The 23,163-nt window shown below is 33.9% G+C and overlaps 3 protein-coding genes across 3 annotated transcripts; 2 read left to right on the plus strand and 1 right to left on the minus strand.

Annotated features, from left to right (window-relative positions):
- Positions 1–2,736: 2,736 nt before the first annotated feature.
- LOC110776621 (uncharacterized mitochondrial protein AtMg00810-like) lies at positions 2,737–3,999 on the plus strand. The gene has a single exon (XM_021981181.2). It carries the CDS (start codon positions 2,737–2,739, stop codon positions 3,997–3,999), a length of 1,263 nt encoding a protein of 420 aa, XP_021836873.2.
- A 9,522-nt stretch (positions 4,000–13,521) lies between these two features.
- Positions 13,522–14,499, plus strand: LOC130467002 (uncharacterized). Its single transcript, XM_056835513.1, has one exon. It carries the CDS (start codon positions 13,761–13,763, stop codon positions 14,142–14,144), a length of 384 nt encoding a protein of 127 aa, XP_056691491.1. The 5' UTR covers positions 13,522–13,760; the 3' UTR covers positions 14,145–14,499.
- Positions 14,500–16,079: 1,580 nt separating this feature from the next.
- LOC110776620 (DNA-directed RNA polymerases I, II, and III subunit RPABC5) lies at positions 16,080–18,708 on the minus strand. Its single transcript, XM_021981180.2, has 4 exons — positions 18,556–18,708; positions 18,371–18,429; positions 17,241–17,335; positions 16,080–16,444 (listed from the first exon to the last, which is right to left on the minus strand). Exons 1-4 carry the CDS (start codon positions 18,589–18,591, stop codon positions 16,419–16,421), a joined length of 216 nt encoding a protein of 71 aa, XP_021836872.1. The 5' UTR covers positions 18,592–18,708; the 3' UTR covers positions 16,080–16,418.
- Positions 18,709–23,163: the final 4,455 nt, after the last annotated feature.

Genomic DNA, 23,163 nt, shown 5'->3' on the forward strand with positions numbered 1-23,163 from the left:
ATCTGAGTACTACACAGATATGATGGGGTTGTGGGAAGAACTAGAGTCATTGAATGTGTATCCTGCCATCACTACAATGACCACAGAGGTTAATGCCTTTGTGCAAGCTCACAGCAAACAACAAGAAGAAATGAAACTGTTTCAGTTCCTCAACGGACTGGATGAGGTTTATGGACCTCAAAGAAGTCATCTGTTGATGATGAGTCCACTTGCTAGTGTGGATGCAGCATGCAGTTGTATTCAACAGGAAGAATCCCAAAGAGAAGTGTTGATACATGTGAAAGAAGAATCGGATGTAGCAGCTATGTACAGCATAGCATCAGATATGACTTGTACTGCTTGTGGAAGAACAGGTCATTTAAGTGAGAAATGTTGGACTGTGATTGGGTTCCCCGAATGGCATCCCAGAGGCCAGCAACAGAACAAGGGAAAGGCTAAAGAATTTAGTGGAAAGAAGTTCCAATCAAGAGAGAAATCCAGTGGTTACAGAGGAAATCAAAAATGGAGTAAAGGAAAAACAGGAAACAACAAATTCAGAATGGTGGCCAACGTTCATAGTCAAAATGAGAGTGGATGGAGTGGAAGCAATACCACATCATTTACAGCACAACAGCTTGAACAACTACTCAGAATGCTTCCCACTCCTTCTAAAGATAGAGGGTCTGACACAGAAGAAGAAATGGATGTTAGCTACTCTAACATGGTGTCCTGTTACTTTGCCGATGTAAAATTCAATGAGTGGATCATTGATACAGGTGCATCACATCACACAACAGGAAATATGAAACTACTCTCTAAGGTTGGTGTCTGTAAAAACAAGCTTGAGATAAATCTCCCAACAGGAGAAACATCAGTAATCAGTCATTGTGGTGAGACCGTTCTTAAAAACGGACTAAATCTCAAAAATGTGTTATGTGTGCCTGCCTTCAAATACAATCTCTTGTCAGTAAAGAAACTAACTGAAGATGGGAAATGCAAAGTGGTGTTCCACCCTGATTACTGCATCATTCAGGACAACAAGAGTAATCTGGTGAGAGGAGTTGGCAGAATCTCAAATGGTTTGTATTACCTAGAGAACAAACCAATTACAGAACTGTTTGAAGAAGTGAAGAAGAAGGTTGCTCAGAGTATGTCAGCTTGTGTTAATCTTGATATACCAGGAACAATTCAAGGTATAAACACACTGAACAAGACAACCTTGTGGCATCACAAGTTGGGACATGCTCCAATTCACAGAATCAACAAAATCAGTGGATTGAAAGGATTCGAGCCAACTACTAAAGATGTATGCCTCACTTGTCCTTTGGAAAAGTTCACTAAACTTCCGTTTGAAGTCAGCAAATCAAGAGCAGATGAACCATTTGAGCTCATTCACATTGACACATGGGGGCCATATAAGGTTGAGACCAAGGGTGGCTATAGATATTTTCTCACTGTGGTTGATGATCACACCAGAGTAACTTGGGTACACTTACTCAAACAGAAATCAGATGCATACACTGCTTTGAGGGGTTTTGTCAGCATGGTCAGGAACCAATTTGAGAAGAATGTGAAACATCTAAGGTCAGATAATGCCTTAGAGTTTGATGACAGGAAATGTAGACCTTTCTTTGCCGAGTTAGGGATACTACACCAAACTTCTTGCAATGACAGGCCCCAACAGAACGGGAGAGCAGAAAGAAAGCATAGAAATGTGTTGGAAATGGGTAGAGCATTGAGATTCCATGCCGGTCTTCCTCTCAAATATTGGGGGGATTGCGTTCTCACTGCGGTACACCTGACAAACAGGCTTCCTAGTACAATTCTGGATCAGAAATCTCCATACGAGGTACTTTACAAAACTACTCCTGACTATAATCATTTGAAATGCTTTGGTTGTTTGGCCATGTGTTACAATCCTAGTAGAATAACTAACAAATTCAGCCCTAGGGGAGTTCCATGTGTGTTCATTGGTTACCCTATATCACAAAAGGGATACAAATTGTTAAATATCTTGATAAACACCACATTTGTGTCAAGAGATGTGAAGTTTTATGAACACATATACCCTTACCAGATGTTTAAACAGAAAAATAGTGAAGACTCTCCTCTCAGTCAAAATCAGTCTACACCTTGGGTAGATGTGGAGAATGAGCCTAGTGAGGAATGTGACATATTTTCTCCTACACATGGAGATGATTCGGGTGTGAGATATGAGATCGGAGAGCAAGGTAACAGACACACTGAGGTACCTAGAGTTGAAATTGTTGCTCAACCTAGAAAGTCCTTTAGACCACACAAACCACCAGGATGGATGAGTGAATATCAAACCCATCTAGCTTTCACAAATCAGCCCATCCACGTGAGTAATATTGCTGAGTATGTAAACTCAACAAGGTTCTTGTGTTTCATGACCAACATTGCAAGACACACTAGGACAGTTCACTTTAAAGAAGCTGTGACCGAACCTAAGTGGGTAGAAGCTATGAATGAAGAGCTAGAAGCCCTAGAGATGAATGATACTTGGGAAATAACCGAGTTACCCCAGGAAAGATAGCTATAGGATGTAAATGGTTGTATAAGTTAAAGTTCGACAGAGATGGTAACTTAGAAAGAAATAAATCAAGACTTGTAGTCTTGGGAAATAGGCAAAAATATGGGATAGACTATGAGGAAACTTTTGCTCCCGTGGCAAAACTAGCCACTGTGAGATCATTACTTGTTGCTGCCTCTCTTGAAGGTTGGATAATACACCAAATGGATGTTAAGAATGCTTTTTTGCATGGTGATTTACAGGAAACAGTGTACATGAAAATGCCACCTGGCTATACACATGCAGGAGGACGGATCAAGGTCTTGAGTGAGGGGGAGAAAGTTGAGAAGCCAAAGAATGAGAAAATCGTATGCAAACTCAAGAAGTCACTCTACGGTTTAAAACAGGCCCCTAGGCAATGGTTTGCCAAGCTAAGATCAGCCCTCATAAGCAACAACTTCACTCAGTCAAGATCCGATTATTCTCTCTTCACAAAGAAGGAAGGGCATTCCTTCACATGCATCCTAGTCTATGTTGATGATCTAATTGTCACGGGAAATGATATGAAGTCTATAACTGAAGCTAAAGCTTTTCTGTCATCTCAATTCTACATGAAAGACACGGGAGAGCTTCGATACTTCCTAGGCATTGAAGTTGACAGAAACAATCAAGGAATTTTTTTATGCCAAAAGAAATATGTGATGGACTTACTTGCTGAATATGGTCTGAATGGTTGTAAACCATTAAAGCTTCCCATGGATAGCCATCTCAAACTCACCCCTGATGGGGGTGATGTTCTCACCAATGCAGAACCATATCAAAAATTGGTTGGGAAACTCATCTACTTAACCATCACAAGGCCGGATATAGCATTCACAGTCCATGTGTTAAGTAAATTCATGCACAAACCCACAAATGTGCATATGCAAGCTGCCATTAGAGTACTTAGGTACCTATCCGGGTCTCAATCCCAAGGAATTCTACTTGCCTCAAAGTCTTATGCTCGTCTTCAAGCCTACTGTGACAGTGATTGGGCCTGCTGTCCATCCACAAGGAGGTCTACTTCTGGGTATTGTATTCTCCTAGGTGACTCCCCTATCTCCTGGAAGTCTAAAAGACAAGCAGTGGTATCTAGATCCTCAGCTGAGGCAGAGTACAGGTCTATGGCACTAACAGTATGTGAAGTAATATGGCTGAAACAGCTACTGAAAGACCTAAGTCTCACTCATCTAGGCACTACTCTTATACACTGTGATAATCAAGCTGCCCTGGCAATGGCTGCAAACCCTGTGCACCATGAGAGAACTAAACATGTTGACATTGACTGCCATTTCATTAGAGACAAAGCTACCGAAGGGGTCATCAAACCCACCTACATCAGCACCACAGAACAACTTACAGATGTGTTTACCAAGCTGCTACCAACCAAACAGCAACGACACCTCTTATCCAAGCTGGGAGTTTGCTCCTCTGCACTCTCAGCTTGAGGGGGAGTGTTGAGAATAGGTGTTAGAAGTCCAGCCCACCAAATTGTAAAGGCATGCTGTATGCAGACTAGTAGCAGTCACATGTTAAGGTTTATAATGACAGTTGTAGTATCTGTTATTTTGTCCTGTAGTTTAGTGCTTTAGGGTAACAATCCCAAGGTTATGATTGGCTGGCTCAACTTATTAGGTTGAGGTTGTGCCGCACTATTTAAGCATTGTAAAGCTCATTTGAGCAGTAACAAAAAAAATGAATGAATGAAAAAGGTGGCTTGCCGGCAAAGATTGCTTCTCTTACTGTATTACTGCATATTTGTTCTTGACTTAAATGTCATCATTCCAACATGACTAATCCAATATGAGAGCACTTATGTATTTCATCAACTTCAACTGAGTGAGCCACAATTTGACTTAAGCTTCGTTTGTTTCAACGAAAAATATTTTCAAATGAGTTTTTTTATTCATAGAAACAATTCTCAAGGGAAAACATCAAGGGAAAATAGTTTTCCTTTGTTGAAAAATAACATAGAAGTGGAAATGAGAGGAGAGAAAAGGAAATGTAAGGGATTAGAGTGGAAAATGTAGCATTCATTCTTTTCAAAAGAAAATTTGGTTTTTCACCTAGAGAAACTTATTTTCACCTTTGAAAAAATTATTTTCCACCCTTAACAAAACAAACAACCATTTTCTGGAAAGGTGCTTTAAACATATTTCTTTTCTCTTTGGGTTAAGGAAAGAAAAATTAAGTTAACCCCTTTAGAAGGGAAAATCTAAAGCGTCCTTAGATAACAAGGAATGGGGGGATCATAAGGCATAACGACAAAGATATACATAAGCTTCCTTTTACCGCTATGAAATCAGCCGTTTGATTAGCTTCCTGATAGCAATCCCTTTTCCGCTATGAAACCAGCCGTTTGATTAGCTTTTCGGTAGCAATAGTTGGTCACACATTCGCCAAGTTAAATGAGTTTGATTAGTGGAACCACTTTTGTTTATAGAAAATCATCACTCCTCAGTCCTGACTCAGTTACTCACTGGGTTCACTTTCTCTTTTGTTTAATTTTTTTATGGTATCAAGTATCAGCAGAGAATGATTCTAATCAGTAATCATAATAGACATAAAAAAGGAAGTAAAGTGCACACTGCTTTTCAGTTCTCACCAACTGCATTACGGAGTGCTAGTTGTAAACTCCGTACTTCTTCACTTGTGCTCCCTCCGTCTAAAAGTAATAGTTATACGCAGGATATTAAAAAAAAAAGGTTAAGTAATCTACTTTGTTGTGATATAAAAGAGGGTATACAGAATCCCAAATTCTTATATGAGACTGTCATCACCATCAACTGATGATGAGACCAATTCACACTTGTGAATTTAGGTATGTTATTTCTATTGTTTAAACATGTTACTTTTTTTTATAATTTTAGAGGAAGTATTTTTTTTACTTTAAGTATGTTACTTCTATAGTTTATACATGTTACATTTTTTATACGGAGTATTTTTAGGGGAGATACCTTCTTAGTTTAGGTATGTTACTTCTATAGTTTAGACATGTTACTTTTTTTATATAATTTTAGAGGAAATACTTTTTTTAGTTTAGGTATGTTACTTCTATATTTTATACATCTTACTTTTTTTATACGGAGTAGTTTTAGGGGAGATACCTTCTTAGTTTAGGTATGTTACTTCTATAGTTTAGACATGTTACTTTTTTTTTTATACGGAGTAGTTTTAGGGGAGGTACCTTTTTAGTTTAGGTATGTTACTTCTATAGTTTAGACATGTTACTTTTTTTATACGGATTAGTTTTAGGGGAGGTACCTTTTTAGTTTATGTATTACTTCTATAGTTTAGACATGTTACTTTTTTTATATATAATTTTAGATGAGGTACTTTTTTTAGTTTAGGTATGTTACTTATATAGTTTAGACATGTTACTTTTTTTTTATACGGAATAGTTTTAGGGGAGGTACATTTTTAGTTTAGGTATGTTACTTCTTTTTTTTTTAGAGGAGGTACTTTATTAGTTTAGGTATGTTACTTCTATAGTTTAGATCTGTTACTTTTTTTAATAGTTTTAGGGGAGGTACGCTATTGGTTTCGCGTTCATCACACCATCAAGTTGATGGTGTGACTGGTCTCACAGGAGACGTGCTGATACAAAATATAATGTTTGATATACTATTATCGTAGCTATGGTGAAAAGAAGTTTTTATTTGATTCGATTGTTATGTATTTGTTAGATTTAAATCTTTATGTAGATGTTGTATGACTTTTTTATCAATGAATTAATTTGTTTATCAAAAAAAAATCTACTATGTTGTGATTGTATACCTTAGCTCACCTAGTGGCAAGGTGGGATAGTAGAGGATGTGATGAATTTGTATTTGTGAATTCTTTCCCTCAAAGTCTCACGCTTTGGTGGAAATTCACTTAATATAATATCATAACCGCTCGTCTTTCTTCAAAAAAAAAAATCACAAATTTGATGGTGCAGGCGTGTGCACCGTAATCTTGGTGTACCGGGACTAAAACGACATGTATTAAACACAAAACGCGCGTGTTTCATTAAATTCCGAGAACAAAAGAACATTTTCCGTTGAAATAAAGAACTTTGAAGACGTTGTTCTATTCAGCTCTGTTTTTCGCGTTTTTATTTAATTTGATGTTCTGTTTTTTTCGCTCCTATTCGCGGGTATTTATTCATCCGGATTTTATATTTTATAATACATAAAGTGTGAAGATGAAAGAGAAAATGCGAACAAGGTTTTGTAAATTTGTTTTTATAGAGAGAAAATAATGGAAAATTCGCAAATATTCGTTGGTTTTTCTGCTTCAACATCAAATTCAATTGATTCTTCTTCTTCAAATTTGAATTTTGCAGTTGATAATCAGACTTTTGAAAGTAAATTTTTAATTTTGTGATAACGAATTGCATGTTTTTAATGATTTTGACGATTTCTATTTCGTAATAATCGTATTTTTGATGATTTTGATGATTCTAATGACTCTGATAAATGTATTAAAATTTTTGCTTTTGGAGATTGTTGATTATGCAATTACGCATTATTTTTGTTAATTGGGCTTTTTATTGCATTTATTTTACTGAAATTGATTATGCAATGATACATATATTTAAGGATTATAGATTTGGTTTGCTGGAAAGAACAATTGATCGTAGCTAATGAACATATGTTTGTATTAAAAGAACATATTCAATTTACGTTTTATTTTGTTTTTGATGTTTTGGTGATTGTAATGATTTTGATTTATGTATTAAGACGGTTATGTTCGTTGATTTATATATTAAGAAGTTGATGTTCATTGATTTTAATTTATCTATTTCCCAGCTTCTATTATATATAATGTTTGCCTACTGAATCTTAATCATTGATCATTTTAGAATTTTAGAAATACATTTTAGAAATACATTTTAGAGAGAGAAAGATGAGAGGTTTTATTTTCTCTCAACAGAAGAGAGATTTTTAGAGAGAGAAAGAGTGAAATACAAAGTGAAAGAGTAAGAAGTGCATTTTCTCCTTCTTCTTTATCTAATTCTTCTTTTGAATTTCTTCTCGTTTGTTGAGAATGAGTGAATTAAGCAAAATACTACTCCCTCCGTCCCCCAAAATATAGTACTTGTTTCCCATTTTGGGTGTCACAAAATGTTGTGTCTATTTTCCATTTTGGGTGTACCAAAATATGGTCCAATATTTAATGTTTGTACCTAGAGAATAGTGTGATCCTATCATTAATGTTTCTATCATGAAAATGTGGTCCCATAATTTATTATTTTTTGTCTTTTTGTTTTAAAAATAAAATAAATTGTGTACTTTTCTACTAAGTACAATAACATTAATACGGAGTAGTTCATCATGTTATTTTTCAAGTTCTTAATTCCCGTAAAAAAGGTCAAACGGGCACTATATTATGGGACGGAAGGAGTAGTTCAATTTGGCTAGTTTTCAAATAAAATATGATCAACATGATATTTTCTGAGTATTGAGACAGTTTTGAAGATTTTAATCTATTAAAAGATATTGGTGCTGCTGATGAATGTGAATCGAATGTTTAAGGTTTGCTCCCTTGTTTTTTCCTCTAATGTTCTTTTCGAATTGTAATGTTCTTTCTCATAACTTTATTTTTCCCGTATCATCAACATAGTTTTTTCTTTTAAATGTTTCGAGAGTTCTTCTTATATAGTACGTTAATGATTATTTTTATTAATTTAAAACATGCGGAGTATTTTGAATTTAAAAAATAAATTTTAATAAAAGTAAAAAAACACTTTTAAAAGAATATAGTAATTATTTTAACTCGTAACACAATTATCGTACTTTTTATTTATTAAAAGAACAAAAACTATTTTAAAAAGAACAGAATTCTGTTTTTAAAGTCAAAAACCATTAAAAGCAATTTAATTAGAAGAGCAAACTACACTTTATAGAAGAACAAAGAAACAGTGTAGATTTGGTTTTAAGTTCAACAACTTCATCGTCGTCTCATCTTCTTTGCTTAATTAGAACACATAAAGCGTAAGAAAAGAACAATAATTAATAATTAAAAAAAAAACATACATCCAATTTTAAGTTCTTCAAAATATCGCCGTTTCATTGTAATTAGAACAGTAAATGGTTTGAAAAGAACAAATAACACATAATAAAATAACATAGATCTGATGCGTGGGACAAGAACAAAAATGCTTTAAAAAAATATAGATCTAGTTTTAAGTGCATCTAAATATCGTCGTTTCGTCTTTTTAATTAGAACAAAAAATGGTTTGAAAAGAACAAATGCAACTAATAAAAGAACACATATATGTGTTCAAAAAGTAAAAATCAACTTGTCTTCTTCAGCTTCTGGTTCAGTTTTTGTTGTTTATGTGTTTATACTTTCCAGCAATTTTACATCAATTGTTGGTGAAGGAGTTGGTTTCGTCGTCTTCTTCATTTTTTATTTCACCAAATCCTTTAATGGAATTTCATCTTCTCTGTTTACAATTTCAAATTCGTTAGTAAAATTTCATCCAAAATCTAAATTGACTTACAATTAACTAAAAATTGAAAAACATAAGTTGAATTCTTACTCAATTGAACACATCACATCAAATTCTTCTCCCTTTTTCGCTTTACCCATTTCGATCACTTAGGGTTAGAGCTAGGAGTGTGCAAATGCGGGTTCGGTTACCCGATATGAATTTATTTCGGGTAATCGTTAGTTTCAGGTTACAAGAATGCCGACCCTAAACCCTATCCATAACTACAGGTACCCGCTTTTTCGGGTATCGAATTTTTTTCGGTCGGTTTGGTCGGGTAATAGTTCAAATTAGTATCTGATTTACGTAGTATACAATAACTAATTCAATCACATAAGAATATTCAACGTTAAATATCATCATTAGCTTAGCAAATCATTTACATACAACCTGCCATACATCAGCTTAGCAAATCTTAGCAGAATAGCAATTTCTATTTTCACAAATTCAATAACATAAGAATACCCAACATTTAACATCATCATCAGGTTAGCAAGACTGCAACAGTCAGCATGAGTAACTTATTTTTTTTTCAATACTGTAAACAAAAACTGATTGGAAAAAAAGGATAAAAGTATTTTTTTTATTTTTTTAAATAATGTTTTATAATTTCGGTCGGTTCGGTTACCCGCTTTTCCGGTCGGTTACCCGCATGTTCGGTTCGGGTATTTTTTAAAAGCAAAAAATCCGACCCTACCCCTATTATTTCGGTTCGTTTACCCTCTTTTTCGGTTCGATTTTTTTCGATTTTCGGGTTCGGTTCGGTTTCGGTTTTCCAAATTTTTTTGCACACCCATAGTTAGAGCTTTGAAGTCAGGGTTTCAAAAATTCAACCCAATTTTGACAAAATCAATCGAAAAAAGACAATGGCGTAAGTTCTGAGTGAAATGAAGTAGAATTTCAAACTTTGTTTCAGATTTTTTAAGAATTTGAGAAGCTTTTTGAGAAGCTTTTTGAGAAGTTATTTCAATTGGATGAGAAATATCGGTTTAATTGCTTGTAGATTGAGGGTAAAATGAATTTTGCATTGAATTGGGCTATTTATATAAAGGATATTGAGGAGAGAAAAAATAACTGCTAATGTTTGAATTTCTATTTTTAAAATAACTTTTGTTTTGCGGTTGTTTTCCATTTATTCTGTTTTTGTTGTTCTTTTCGTCCCTTTAAGTCTGTTCTTTTGTTTGATAAGGAAAAGAAAATGTTGTTCTTTTTTTAATTTGTTTTCGTTTTTTTAACGTTGTTGTTGTTCTTTATTTTTTTTTATTTTTTTTATTACGGTTTTATGTTCTTTATATGTTTTTTGTCGTTCTTTTTAACTTTTTTTATAATATTATCGATAGTTGATTTTTTTTTGTGTTGGATTTTTCACATGATGTTCTTTTTAAAAAATAGTTGTTCTTTTTATCTGTTTATTAGGAGAGAGAATATGTTCTTTTTTCCAATTGTTTTGTTACTTTTTTTTATTATTGTATGTTCTTTTTAAGTTTTTTCTCGTTTTTTTAACTTTTTATAATATTATCGATACTTGATTTATTTATTTTATTATTTTTTTGGGTTTTTATGTTGCATTATTCACATGATGTTCTTTTTAAAAAATAGTTGTTGTTTTTATCTGTTTATCAGGAGAGAATATGTTCTTTTCATTTTTGTATCTTTTCTTTGTTTTTTTAATATTAGTGTAATACACGTAATGTTCTTTTCAGGTTTTTGTTAATATTTTTTCGTTTACTTTATTATGTTCTTTTTGTTTAGTTTATTACGTCCGTTTTCGTTTTTTTGCGTTTTTTTGTGTTTTATTTTAATGCTTTTGTGTTTTGGTGCAGGTGCACAATGCTCTTGGTGCACGCGCCTGCACCATCCACGCGTTGCGATTATATTGGTTTACAGCACAATTGTTAATCCAGTTTGTTGTTAATTCAATTTGTTGTTAGTTCAATTTGATCCAAATTATAAGTTATTTACACTTATCAGGACCATATGAGTTTTCCCTGTTAAGATTACGGGCTCAAAATCTATGCAATGAACAATATACGAAGTGCTAGCGAGGAATAGTAAAATAGAATTAAGTAAGAATACACAAAAAAAAATTACATGGAAACCATTCTCTTAGTTAGGAAATTCATTAGAGTGTTATTTTCAATCAATTTATGAGAATATGAAATGACGATACAAGATTTCTTAATCTAATCCTTAATTGTGTTCAATCAAATGCACATATCTCTCTCTATTAGGGTTCTCTAACATCACTAATTTGAAAATTTATAGAAATTATATTCTTATACACACGACTTAATAAGTGAGCTATAAGCGTATAACCAGTTTCATAACTCTAGTCGATTAATCTGCATTTCCGAAGAAAAAAGAACCGGCCACACAGTCGTGTAGTCTACTCCAATTCTCGGTTTCTTTTTGGCGAAAGGTTACACGGTCTTATGCTATTTGACAATATGCTCAATTGCAACTTTGGTATCTCCACACAAATATTACAGAAAATGTTTATGCTACTCCAAACATTGATTTTGACACTCATACTCCGAGAGTATAGTTTTCTATGATGTATTCACTAAGAGGATTGTCGAAAATGTTTTGAAGTGCAAAAATCAATTCACAAAACCTCAACTAATATTTGGAGAATTCACATAGGTATACTTAAAGACATTGGATTCTTTATCCCATGTTAGAATGTAAGTTAACATTTCAGATTCATAACTAACTTTTAATCTCGAGCCACAATTTGGTAGTGGCTACTCTGCCAAAAGTGTCTATTAAATTAAATCCAAATTAATTAAATCCGAGAAGTTAGCCAAAAGGAATCTGCTTGTGTGGAAAGGAAGCACTCTGAGAAGAAAAGTTTGTAATTGTCAACTTTTGTTTTCATTTGTAATTAACTTTTGTCAAACTTCAAATTCCATAAACAAAACATCCTAATTCTACCTAATCTGACGTACCCAATTCCCCAAGTCACGTGATTAATCATGTGGATTATGATAAAATATTAGTATTATGATCCAGAAATTGCGCCATTTTCGTCTGACTATACCCCTGTTTCTTTTATTCTTTTGTGGCTGTAACACTAGTGGTTGCCGCACTGTATTACTACCTCCGTATTTTTTTAAGAGATATATTTGGCCGGACACGGATATTAAGAAGAATAATTGAATGAAATAAAATAATAAAGCAAGTGGGGTTGGATTGCCTAGATATTTTAACAATTAAATATGTGGGGACCATGTCATTTTGGTGGGTGGAGGGTAGGGTGAGTTTATGAAAATATTTGTTTAATAGGATGGTGGGTGATAGAGTATATTAGATGTATTATTTAATTAGATGGTGGGGTTGATAAGTTACTAAAAATGGCAAGTGTATCTCTTAAATAAATACGGCCGAAAAAGGCAAGTGTATCCCTTAAAAAAATACGGAGGGAGTATTGATTTAGGGAAAATCAGTCTCAAACTCTCAATGCCAACAACTATGGATTGAGGGCAGATAACAACACAAACATTTAGCGAATGCCTTCAGCATCATAAACCATATAGTTCAGGATAAATAAGTTTGTATAAGTTCAAGAAAATAAGGGTTGACTAAATACAATGTATCACTAATATAAGTTCAGATAAAATAAGTTCAAAAAAAAATAAGTGAAAATCAGATGAGCAGCACACAGTTATAGATGATATCATTGAAACTAATTTAATTTTCCTTATAACTAATGGTACCTAAACCACTAAACTTACTGTAAAACACCTTCATCTTGTATTCGGATATACCGTATACATAGAGGCTGGACTTGGGTGTACTCAAAAGATGTTTTTTTTTGCTCATTTGGAGAATTTGACATGAACGAAACATATTCCAACTGAGCAAAAAAAATACAATTTTGTACAAAGATGAAATTATATACGAATACAAAATACTCCGTAGAGTTTGTACCTAACGTATACTGCTTTGATTAAAGATTTTTTATGTACTAACTACTAGCCGTTATTATATTACTTGTATATAATCAAATTATAGTAGCATGTTTCGTCTAGTACCTAAATTGTTCCATTTTCTTCCAATTAGTCAGTAGTTGAGCAATTTGATTGTAGTAACTGTCTGAATTATTTTATTATAAGATCAATCTGTTAAGTGATTTGATGCTATTTTTTGTTTATGTTAAGCACATGGAGGAACTAAAGTTATCCTATGAATAATGAGTCAAGTGCTTAAGTGGGGGTGTAGACTACTAGTTGAGCCCCTTATGATAATGATGGTGACTTCCCTTTCCTATAGGATTTAAAGATAGGGGAGAATCAACCATTTTAATAAAGTTATAAGAATATATCCAAGTTATACGTAGTATGAGTATCACTTTAAAGAAATACGGCCGAAAAATGGCAAATGTATCTCTTAAATAAATACGGCCGAAAAAAGCAAATGTATCCCTTAAATAAATGTAGAGGTAGTATTATACACTCGCATTTGTTTATTAATTTCTAGGGTGACAAATAGAATCGAGTACTAGTATTCAGTATTCACATTGAAACACCACGAAAACCAAAAAAATAACAAAATATTGACAAGTACGCCTCCACCATTTTTTTTCCCATATAAACAACCCCACTCTTCCATTCGCCTCCTATTTTCTCTTCTTCCTTGTTTCATTTTCCCATTACATTATTCTCCCTAAATTATTTCCACATTTTCTAATTACAATTAAAACTAATCCAAACACTTAAATTGCTTGCATCAATGGAGATCAGAAATATCTGCTGCTCCACAAGCAGTGTAGAAATCATACAACTGGGTCGGCCAATGAATCTAGACCGTCCATTAAAGGTAACAAGAAACAACAATAGATGGAGATCACTATGGAAGAAGCTGATGAGAGAGAAAAGGAAGATTAGAATATTCGACTGTTCTACGGTGCATCCTTCAGAGGTACACCTCCCTGGGTATGATCCTCACACGTATGCACAGAACTTTGATCAAGGCTTGATGTGGGATGATGAACCTGATAGCTTGTCTCGTTCTTTCTCTATGCGTTTTGCTGCTCCCACCACTTTTAAGAAGAGAAGCGTTATTACTGATGTGGGCCATGATCATCATCATGATGTTGTAATTTGTGTTTTTTGAAACATAATGATAAAAGAAATTACAATTTCTCACTATACATATAGTTGTTTCAATTACATAAGTTTAATCATGGTTTAATATACTACTAGCTTCCTCTATACCATATTAATACCAGTCCAGATTGAAGATAAGTGTTTAAATAGTGTAAAAGTTCAAATGTAACCTAGTATAATTGGTCAATTCCGCGGGTGCTCTATTTTGAAGTAAAATTTTGGATAAGGGGCCTCTCTTTCAAAGTGTGTAAACAATAGAGATAACAAAGTGGAGTTAAAACTTGTCACTTTGGTTTTCCTTTGTTTTTCTAAAGTCATTCTCTCGTTTTACCTTTATCGAAAAATCTGAACCTTTACTCTTAGGCTCTTAGCTATTGTTTTATTTATTTGACTTTCACTCAGCCTAACAGTAACTTTCGTGTAAGATCGCCTTACCGGAAAAATCACTTTAATTGCTTAACTAATTGGTTTCATTGCTTAACTAATTAGTTCTAGTGCTTTACTAATTAGTTTCATTGATTAACTAATTGGTTTCAGTACTTAACTAATTAGTTCCAGTGCTTAACTAATTGATTTCATTGCTTGACACCAAGGTGGTCTTTTGTGTAAGACCGCCTTATATAAAAGTTTGTATTAGCCTAATCGATCATGGGTTTGTTTATATTTCGACCAGGTTTATATAGGTTTTTCTAATATTGATCATCTTTTATTTATTTGGTGGTTAATTGTCCAAAAAGATCAAATAAATTAATGGTAGATATGGATATTTAATTGATTCTGATCCTATTTAGACATATTTGGTAAATATTAATCAAATGTGGAAAAAAAAAATCAAATCAGAATACTTCGGGCGCATTTTCCATATATATATATATATATATATATATATATATATATATATATATATATATATATATATATATATATGTCAAGAATACTCAGAATACTTCGGGCGCATTTAGCCATTTTTTCCATACGTCAAGAATCTTGAACACTAATTACCAATCTTAAGAAATCATGATTAGAAATATCTTAATCGTGATATTAATTTTTGATTAGTTTCCATATAAAGAGATATGGGAATATTGGTTTAGGAGGTAAGTTCATTAGGCAATATTATTTGTCACATTTTAAAGTTGAGATATGAATGTTTGATTGATTCTGGTTAAACATATCTTGTAAATATCAATCATATGTAGAAGCTTATTGTGCCATTGATTCTATAACTACAATAATATATTATTTACCACAATTGAAAAAAAAAAACAAATTGATTCTTAAAAAATTTATAAAAACTAAATAGTACATTTTAGGGAGTAGCTAAGAGATAAAGATGCATTATGCATACAACATTACAATTAAACCTTGTCGCCCCCTAAAAAAAACTAAATTTTGTCGAATCAGAATATTTCGTTATTGCACATTTTTTCATGTACTCCGTATATATGTATGTTAAGAATCTTACACACTAGTACCAATGTTAAGATTTCATGACTAGGAATAGCTTAATCATGATATTAATTTGTTATTAAAAAAATAATCACGATATTATTTTTTTGATTAGTTTCTATACAAAGAGGTTATATAGGAATATTGTTTCGTGTTTTTTAGGCAATAATATTTGTGATAATAAAGACGACGATAATCTCACAAGATGAAGATATCAGCAGAAAGGGAAAATGACGTTTGTTCGACCATATCTGATTATCTGATACCTGTGATGACCCCACACTATAATAATTCTGTAACCAATTTTCAAGTATGTCGTTTGGTTGTTGGTTGGGAAGTTGCAAGTTGCGGGCTTGCGTCCATTTGTTGGGGGTGTGGTTTTGCAGAACTTGTGTCCTTTGATTGAGTTCAGGTCAGACTACTCAAGACCATATCGATAAATCCTGGCCTAGTAAATGTATGAGTTGATGTAATGCCGCTTTTGTCCCATCAGTATTTACAATATTTTGAAGATTTATCAAGTCTTCGATCAAGAACCTCCCCAAAGTCTTCTACATGGAGCCTACTGGAGGCTTTTTGTTCTTCACGTATCTAAATGTTTACAAAATATGAGTTATAGTACATGACAAGCTTCTTTGAATTTAGTAGATAGCATGAAAACAGACCACAATGTTTCATAACCAGGATAATGTTCATAGTCAGAGTGCCATACCGTTACATTCTTCATCACTCTTAACGGTCTAACCCTAAGGTTCCTTACCCAACGAGTCTCACCTTGATACTATACAACAAAAGAGCTTCGTTTCTTCTCCCATTGCCTCTGCAAGCCAGATTAACTGGTATCGGACTTGTCAAGAGCTGCAACAAACAATACAGATCAGATGGCATGTATGTCAAAATACCTAAAAAGAAATTTCTGAAACTTTAAACCCGTTAGGAACTTCAAATTGAGACACAAAACAGTACTCGAGTGTATTTTAGCACTCTTCACACTCACAAGCCTATTTTCGCGCTCTTTACAGTTTACACAGCAAAAGAATATTTGATATCTTCACTTATTATAGGGGAAGAGTTTCTAATATCCAGTTTCCACATGAGGAAGTTTAGACTTTACACTACTCTAGCTTCAACCAAGAACATATCAGCAAATAAACCCTTTTATTTCTTTCCATTGCAGATTCTCTATCAAAATTAATACTTGTATGAAAACCAATGAGACAATTCAGGATAAGATGACTTCTTATACAACACAATACAACTAGACCACTAGCAGGGGTAATTTTACAACTAAACCCAAAAAAGGCATTCTCTTATGCTCTTAAACAACAGGCTAAATTACGATCCACCATTTATTTTTTATAAAGCCTAGATGAGGACATGGAGACTAGGATCAAACATACAACATGGTCCATTCTCCCTTTAAAATTTCATGTGATGAACCACAATAAGAATAGAAAGTCCAGGCACGGCAACTATATGTTGACTCAAAAATTAAGATCAGTTAAGATATAAAACAGAAAAACTCAATTGCATTCCTTTTCAGATTTCATCTGCATGTAAACAAGCCCTAAAATGCACATGCTATACAGGTATAGGCAAGAATGTGCTCCGGGTGCATGGTAAATGCATGTCTGAGCAAGGGAAAAAAAGTTACTGTTGTAGTTCAAGAGCTTCTCAATCAAGTCAACATGGGTCATAAGCATCCTCCTGCAACAATAGCGGACTAGCCCCAATGCATCGAGGGCATCCCTGTGCAAAAGCATCAATGTCAGCAAAACCAGTATTCTGTTTTAATAAAAACCTACAAATTCAGTCCCTTTAGGCATTTTCATCACGGTCTCTGTAAATGAACACTGATACAGGGCTACAGAATCAACTCTTTATCATGAAAACCACAAGACAACAAGAAGCTTATATCAACAACCAGTTTGCTAACCTCACCCTTTCTCGAAAAGACAGATGCAAACGCGAGACAAATAACTTTTTTGGGCTATTCCTATTTCGTACGCCTTCTTCAAATAAAACAGACTTACTTGGTAAACCCACACGACTATGTTAAATGACTTAAATCAACAATTACATTTACAAGCCTCAGCCTCTCCAAAACATTATATACAATACACATACACACCTAGGGGTTGGGGAGTTTGACAGAAGAATCTAGGAAAGAAAGCAATGAAAGAGGCAAAATCATAAGCACCCAAACAAACCCTAAATGAACATGCAAGCAGAAATCAGATAGTCACAAATCACAGTGGAAATATTAGCTTATCGAATTCAAAAAGATGATCGACTTGGTTATTCACTTATTCTACTTTAAAAGGATCCTAAGGTTACTATCCCAAAAATCTGAATTCAGCTCTCTAATCCAGTAATAAAACTGGAACCAGCTTCAATATTGTTTGTGTAAAACATCTACAATCAGGTTGCATTGTACAACCTGATTCAAGTACGAGAACCAAAGAGTGTAAAAAAATAGAATTAGAAATTTCAAGTAAGATTCAAATGATCCAAATATTGCTAGATAACAACAAAGAAAAAAGTAGTGTAGTAGTGTTCTTTCCAACAATACAAACCCACTAAGCTCAATCAGCAGAACAAATAACCTCAGCTACCCTCGACGATTGCGAACGTCAATGGCGTAAATTCAAAACCAAAACACAATAACCCATTCAAATTATGCGCACATGTTCATCAAAAAATTCAAACACAAACATTAACTGAAGTAAAAATCGACAACAAAATAGACACATATAGAACGAAAAGATTCAAATTGGAGGGTACCCTTCGGTGTAATCAGCTTGAAGAAGGTCAAGGTAAGTGTCCCATTTGTTCCCGATTACCTGAACACATTCAACAACCAAAAGTAATCAAAAAGTTGAAGCAATTAGGTTTTAGCAAAACCCTAAACTAATGCAGACAAAACCGTAGAAAAAAGAGGTGAGGAACAATTCGCAAAGAGAGATTACCTTGCCGCAGGTGAAGCAACGAACTGGAATAATCATGGTTGGTGTTGCTCCTTTTCTCCTGTGGCTTCGCTTCTCCTACGGCCGTCTTCTCCGTTTCAAAATGATGTTGTCCGTTGACAATTTAATTACTCCGTATGACTTTTTATTTTTGTTTTTGTTTCGCGATGAGTAAAGAAAATCAATCAATTGAGATTGGCATGAGCGGTTAAGTGTCTCTTACTCCTTGATTAAGGTCTTGTGTTTGAGCTTTTGGGAATGGAAAAAATCTCAATTGGGAGGGATGTTGCTCATCACGATACCCATGCAAACTCCCGCGAAAGATTAGCCCACTTACTGAAGGCGGTGGGAAATCCTCGTAGTAGAACCAAAAAAAAAGTCGTCAAGAAGTCTCTGGAAAGGTTTTCCTTCTTCAATCCTAAAAGTTTATGAGTTGTACATTATTATATCAAGAAATCCTGAGAAATTCCTAGTTAATCTCAGTGATTGGAAAACTTTTCCAATCAAATGGCATTTTCGTAAATATTTTGCTTGAAAACTGTAGGTGGTATAATGTTACGTGTTGACTGTATATTTGTAGTTATTGACTGCATATTACTCGGTGTTGATTGTATACAACTTATCGTTGACCGTATATTTTATGATTGTTGATGAACTATTAAAATGCAATATTGTTTATTGGTAAGTGGTTAACTGTATATTTATAGTTGTTGATTGATTATTAGTAGAAGTTTATTGTACTTTGCGAGTTGTTGACTGTATATTATATAGTTTTGATGTATTATGACCGTACATGTGGCCCATATTTGATGACATGTCACCCACATTTAATGGCATTTTCGTAATAAAATCATCAATTATTTACGAAAATGCCATTTGATTGGAAAAAATTTCCAATCACTGAGATTAACTCGGAAAGGCTCAGAAATCCCTCCTGCTAATTCAAAATCAACCCAGAAAAAAGATCAAATTACTAGATCCAACAAAAAACCTAAACGGAAGATAACTCAATACATCTTTGATGGAAAGGATCCTATTGAAGAACGAGGGGGAAGAGGTACTAATGTAGCCTCAAACTGAGTTACTAGCAAAACAAGGAGAGGGGGATACAGAAATGTTGCAGGCTGACCAAGTTTCCTATTCCTCCAATGTTGCACATATTCCTCCAAACCAAGTTTCCTTCAGGGATATGTTAAGAAACAATCAACCAAACACGACACATTTGGAGTCCCATGCTGTAACACCCCATCTTTTTAAGCCTCTTTTATTATTATGTAATTACGATTATTAACGTAATTACGTTCTAAATTTTTCCGATATTATTTTAATTTATCTTATTATTTTCACATTTTTATCGTGACATGATACGAAACATTTAAGCCCAATTTTTGATAACCCATAATCTGATTTTTCACCCAAATTTTAAAATTTACACTTTTGTCCTTATCTATACCAAAATAAAGAAAACCAATTTCTTCTTCTCCTACCTCTCATACGTGTGAGCTCAAGAATATGGCAACTATGATTCTTGCCAAATGTCCAAGTTTTGATTCATTTTGATGACTCATTGAATTAAACTTCTGATGTTTTGCCAAGTTTCTTCTCCTCCTTTATACTTTTGACTTATGTATCTCTTCACCAAGAAGCTACAAAAATTGGACTCATAAATGACGTTTAGTATTTCATTCAAGCTTTATAAATACTCCCTCCGTCCCGGAATACTTGACTTGTTTTCCTTATCGGGCCGTCCCTTAATACTTGACCTATTTCTAAAAATGGAAATATTCTAACAATATTATATTATTTCTCACTCCACCCCTATTAACCCACCTACCCCCTACTACATACAAAAAATAATTAAAATTCAACCCCTACTCTCCCCCAACCCCACCTCTTAACACATTTCCCACTAACTACATTAAAATAATACCCCACTATCAACTACTACCTATTAAATTAAATAAGTCAATTCTAGTACTTAAACTCTGTGCCGGTCAAACCGGGTCGAGTATTCCGGGACGGAGGGAGTAGCTCCTTTAATGATCAGTATTTTTTAACACAAAAACCCAATTCGATTATTGAGTAAATAATCCAAAAACACCATGGTTAAGCTTGAAGTTTTTCCTTCATAAATCCTCTGTCTTCACCACTGCGGCACAACCGCTGCTGCCACCACCTTCTGGTTGTCGCTTCCACCTCGATAGCTACCACACGCCACCGGTGCCTCGCCGTATTGTTGCTGCATCTGAGATTATTGTTTTTCCCGTTGAAATTTCGATCTTCCATTTCCCTGTTTCACGCCGCTATGCCCCTGCTTCTCTAACATTTCCTTTCTCTTGTTATACACTTCTATTATGGATTTACTAGTCTTATATGCACGCGATGCGTGCGTGCATATTAGAAATTAAAACTTAACTGTAGATTCGTTTGACGTTTCATGAATGTTCTAGAGCATGTAAAAAGTCTCCTCTCTTCTCCCAAAACACACACATACAAATACGTCTCGTAATGAGCACCAAGCAACCAATTAGTAAACTACTACAGTCCGTTAAGTAAAAATTAAATATTTTTCTGCTAAAAACGAAAATTATAATTTAAAATAAATTAAATATTTTGTTTTGAGGCCTTTTGTTTTTCTTTTCTGGTAAACGAATATTTTAATTTAAAATAAATTAAGTGTTTTATTTTGTTTCCTTATATTTTTCTTTTCCACAAAAGTAAAACTTTTAATTAAAAATAAATTAAAATTTTTGTTTTGATGCTTTTTATTTTTATGTCTTTCTGAAATGTTCATTTTCGTTTTAGTAGAATTCAGTAGTTGGCCCATTTCATTAGAGCGACCCATGTTCTCAAAGCCCAAAGTTTGGTTTGGTTTAGTGTTGTAGGGTTTAGTATTTCATTCCACCTGTTAACCCCATTTTGTTTTGTTGTACCGCCGCTTCCTCTCTCTATTTCCTTTTGTTTCTCCGCCTCTCTCTCTCTCTCTTCTTTTCGCTGCTCCCCTTCTTATCTAAACCCTAAAATGGCGCTGGTTTGAGCAAGAAATGGCGCTGATTTGAGCAATAAATGGCGAAAAACACTCGAAAAAGGCAACACTCGTTTCTCTAACTCCGAATCCATATCACCTCAAAAAATGCGAGCGCCGTCGATTTGTGGCACAGGTATATTCCTCTATCTTCGTCTTAAATTCTCTATGGTGTTGTGGTTCGTTTATTATTAAAAAGATTAAAATAAACTTAATTTAGCATTTTAGGGTTTTATGGATTGATGTTTTTAGGGTTTTAATCGGAATTTACTTCATGCAATTTTTGTAATATTCAGATAAACTAATTTTTTGTTGCTTTACCAATTCTTTTTGCAAAAACCGCCGTTGATTTTTAAGCGGAATATCAAAATTATTGTTTCTTAACCAAAATTTTTTGCAATTTTGGTTTGCATGTAGAGTCCCTCTATTGGTTGGAGAGGAAGGTGCACAGATGCTGGGCAAGACGCGCGCAAAGCGCTGCGCGAGGCGATGGGCGAGGCGGGGAAGGCGATGGGCGAGGCAACCGAGGCGCTGGTCAGGTTATAATTTGTTTAAATTGGGTGAGATTTGTTACTACTTTGGGTTCGTCAATTCTTTTAAATTATAAACTGATTTGGTTGTTTGAATTTAATTTTATTTGTGTGATTTGGTGGTATGAATTTATTTAGATTTGGTGGTATGATTTGTTGTTGAGTCTTAATAAGATTGGGACTTTGAGAATTGAACATGGTGTGGCTTTTTTTTTTGATGGAATTTGTTTTTTTGTTGCCTTTTGTTTTCTCTTGCTGCAGTATTACTGGCTCAAATTCCTATTTTAAATAATGCTCAGTTATCTTATATTTGTAAGCAATGGTCTATAACTTAAGTTTAGTTGGTTAAATCGTGGGCCATGACAATAAAATGTAACACCTAATATTTTGGGCCATTTATATCTTGGTGTATACCTAATATTCTGGTCTACCCAAGCAGCATTATGAATTGGTGTTGTTTGTTTGTAGAAATATCCTCATTTTTTTGAGTTGAATGCGGAAATTAAGTACTTTAGTGAAAATCATGATATTATTTTCAGTTAGTGTGATTTGTAGGGGTTTAATTAGGGGTTTGATCCTTTAGATTATTTTGTGTGTTTTTCTAGTGGATTGTCTTGATTTTCTTAATGTTATTGTTTATTAAAACACAATTCAAAACTAAATTACCTAAATTGATGTGTTAATCACATATTGAGCTCTAGATCAACCCCGTTATTGAGTACCTTGATGTCGTTGTCACTTTGTTGAGCCGAAACATGTAAATACAACTATTCTTGCGACTCGAACTCCCATTATTCACTCTGTAATTTTGGTTAATTCAAGAAGGGATGAGGGATTAGGTTAGTTCACTATGCATGGGTGAGATCATTGTGCGTGGGTGAGGGGAGGAGGGAGATGATGGGTTTTTAATACTGAATTTTGAAACAATGTGCGTGGGTGAGGGGAGGAGGTGAGATTAATGTGCTTGGGTGAGATCAACCTGATGTAATTTTTTTTAGATGTATTTTTATTTATTAATTACTCACTATATTTTAATCGAATAAAATTACATTGTTT

The sequence above is a fragment of the Spinacia oleracea genome, chromosome 2 (assembly GCF_020520425.1).
Source record: "Spinacia oleracea cultivar Varoflay chromosome 2, BTI_SOV_V1, whole genome shotgun sequence".
Taxonomy (NCBI): Eukaryota; Viridiplantae; Streptophyta; class Magnoliopsida; order Caryophyllales; family Amaranthaceae; genus Spinacia; species Spinacia oleracea.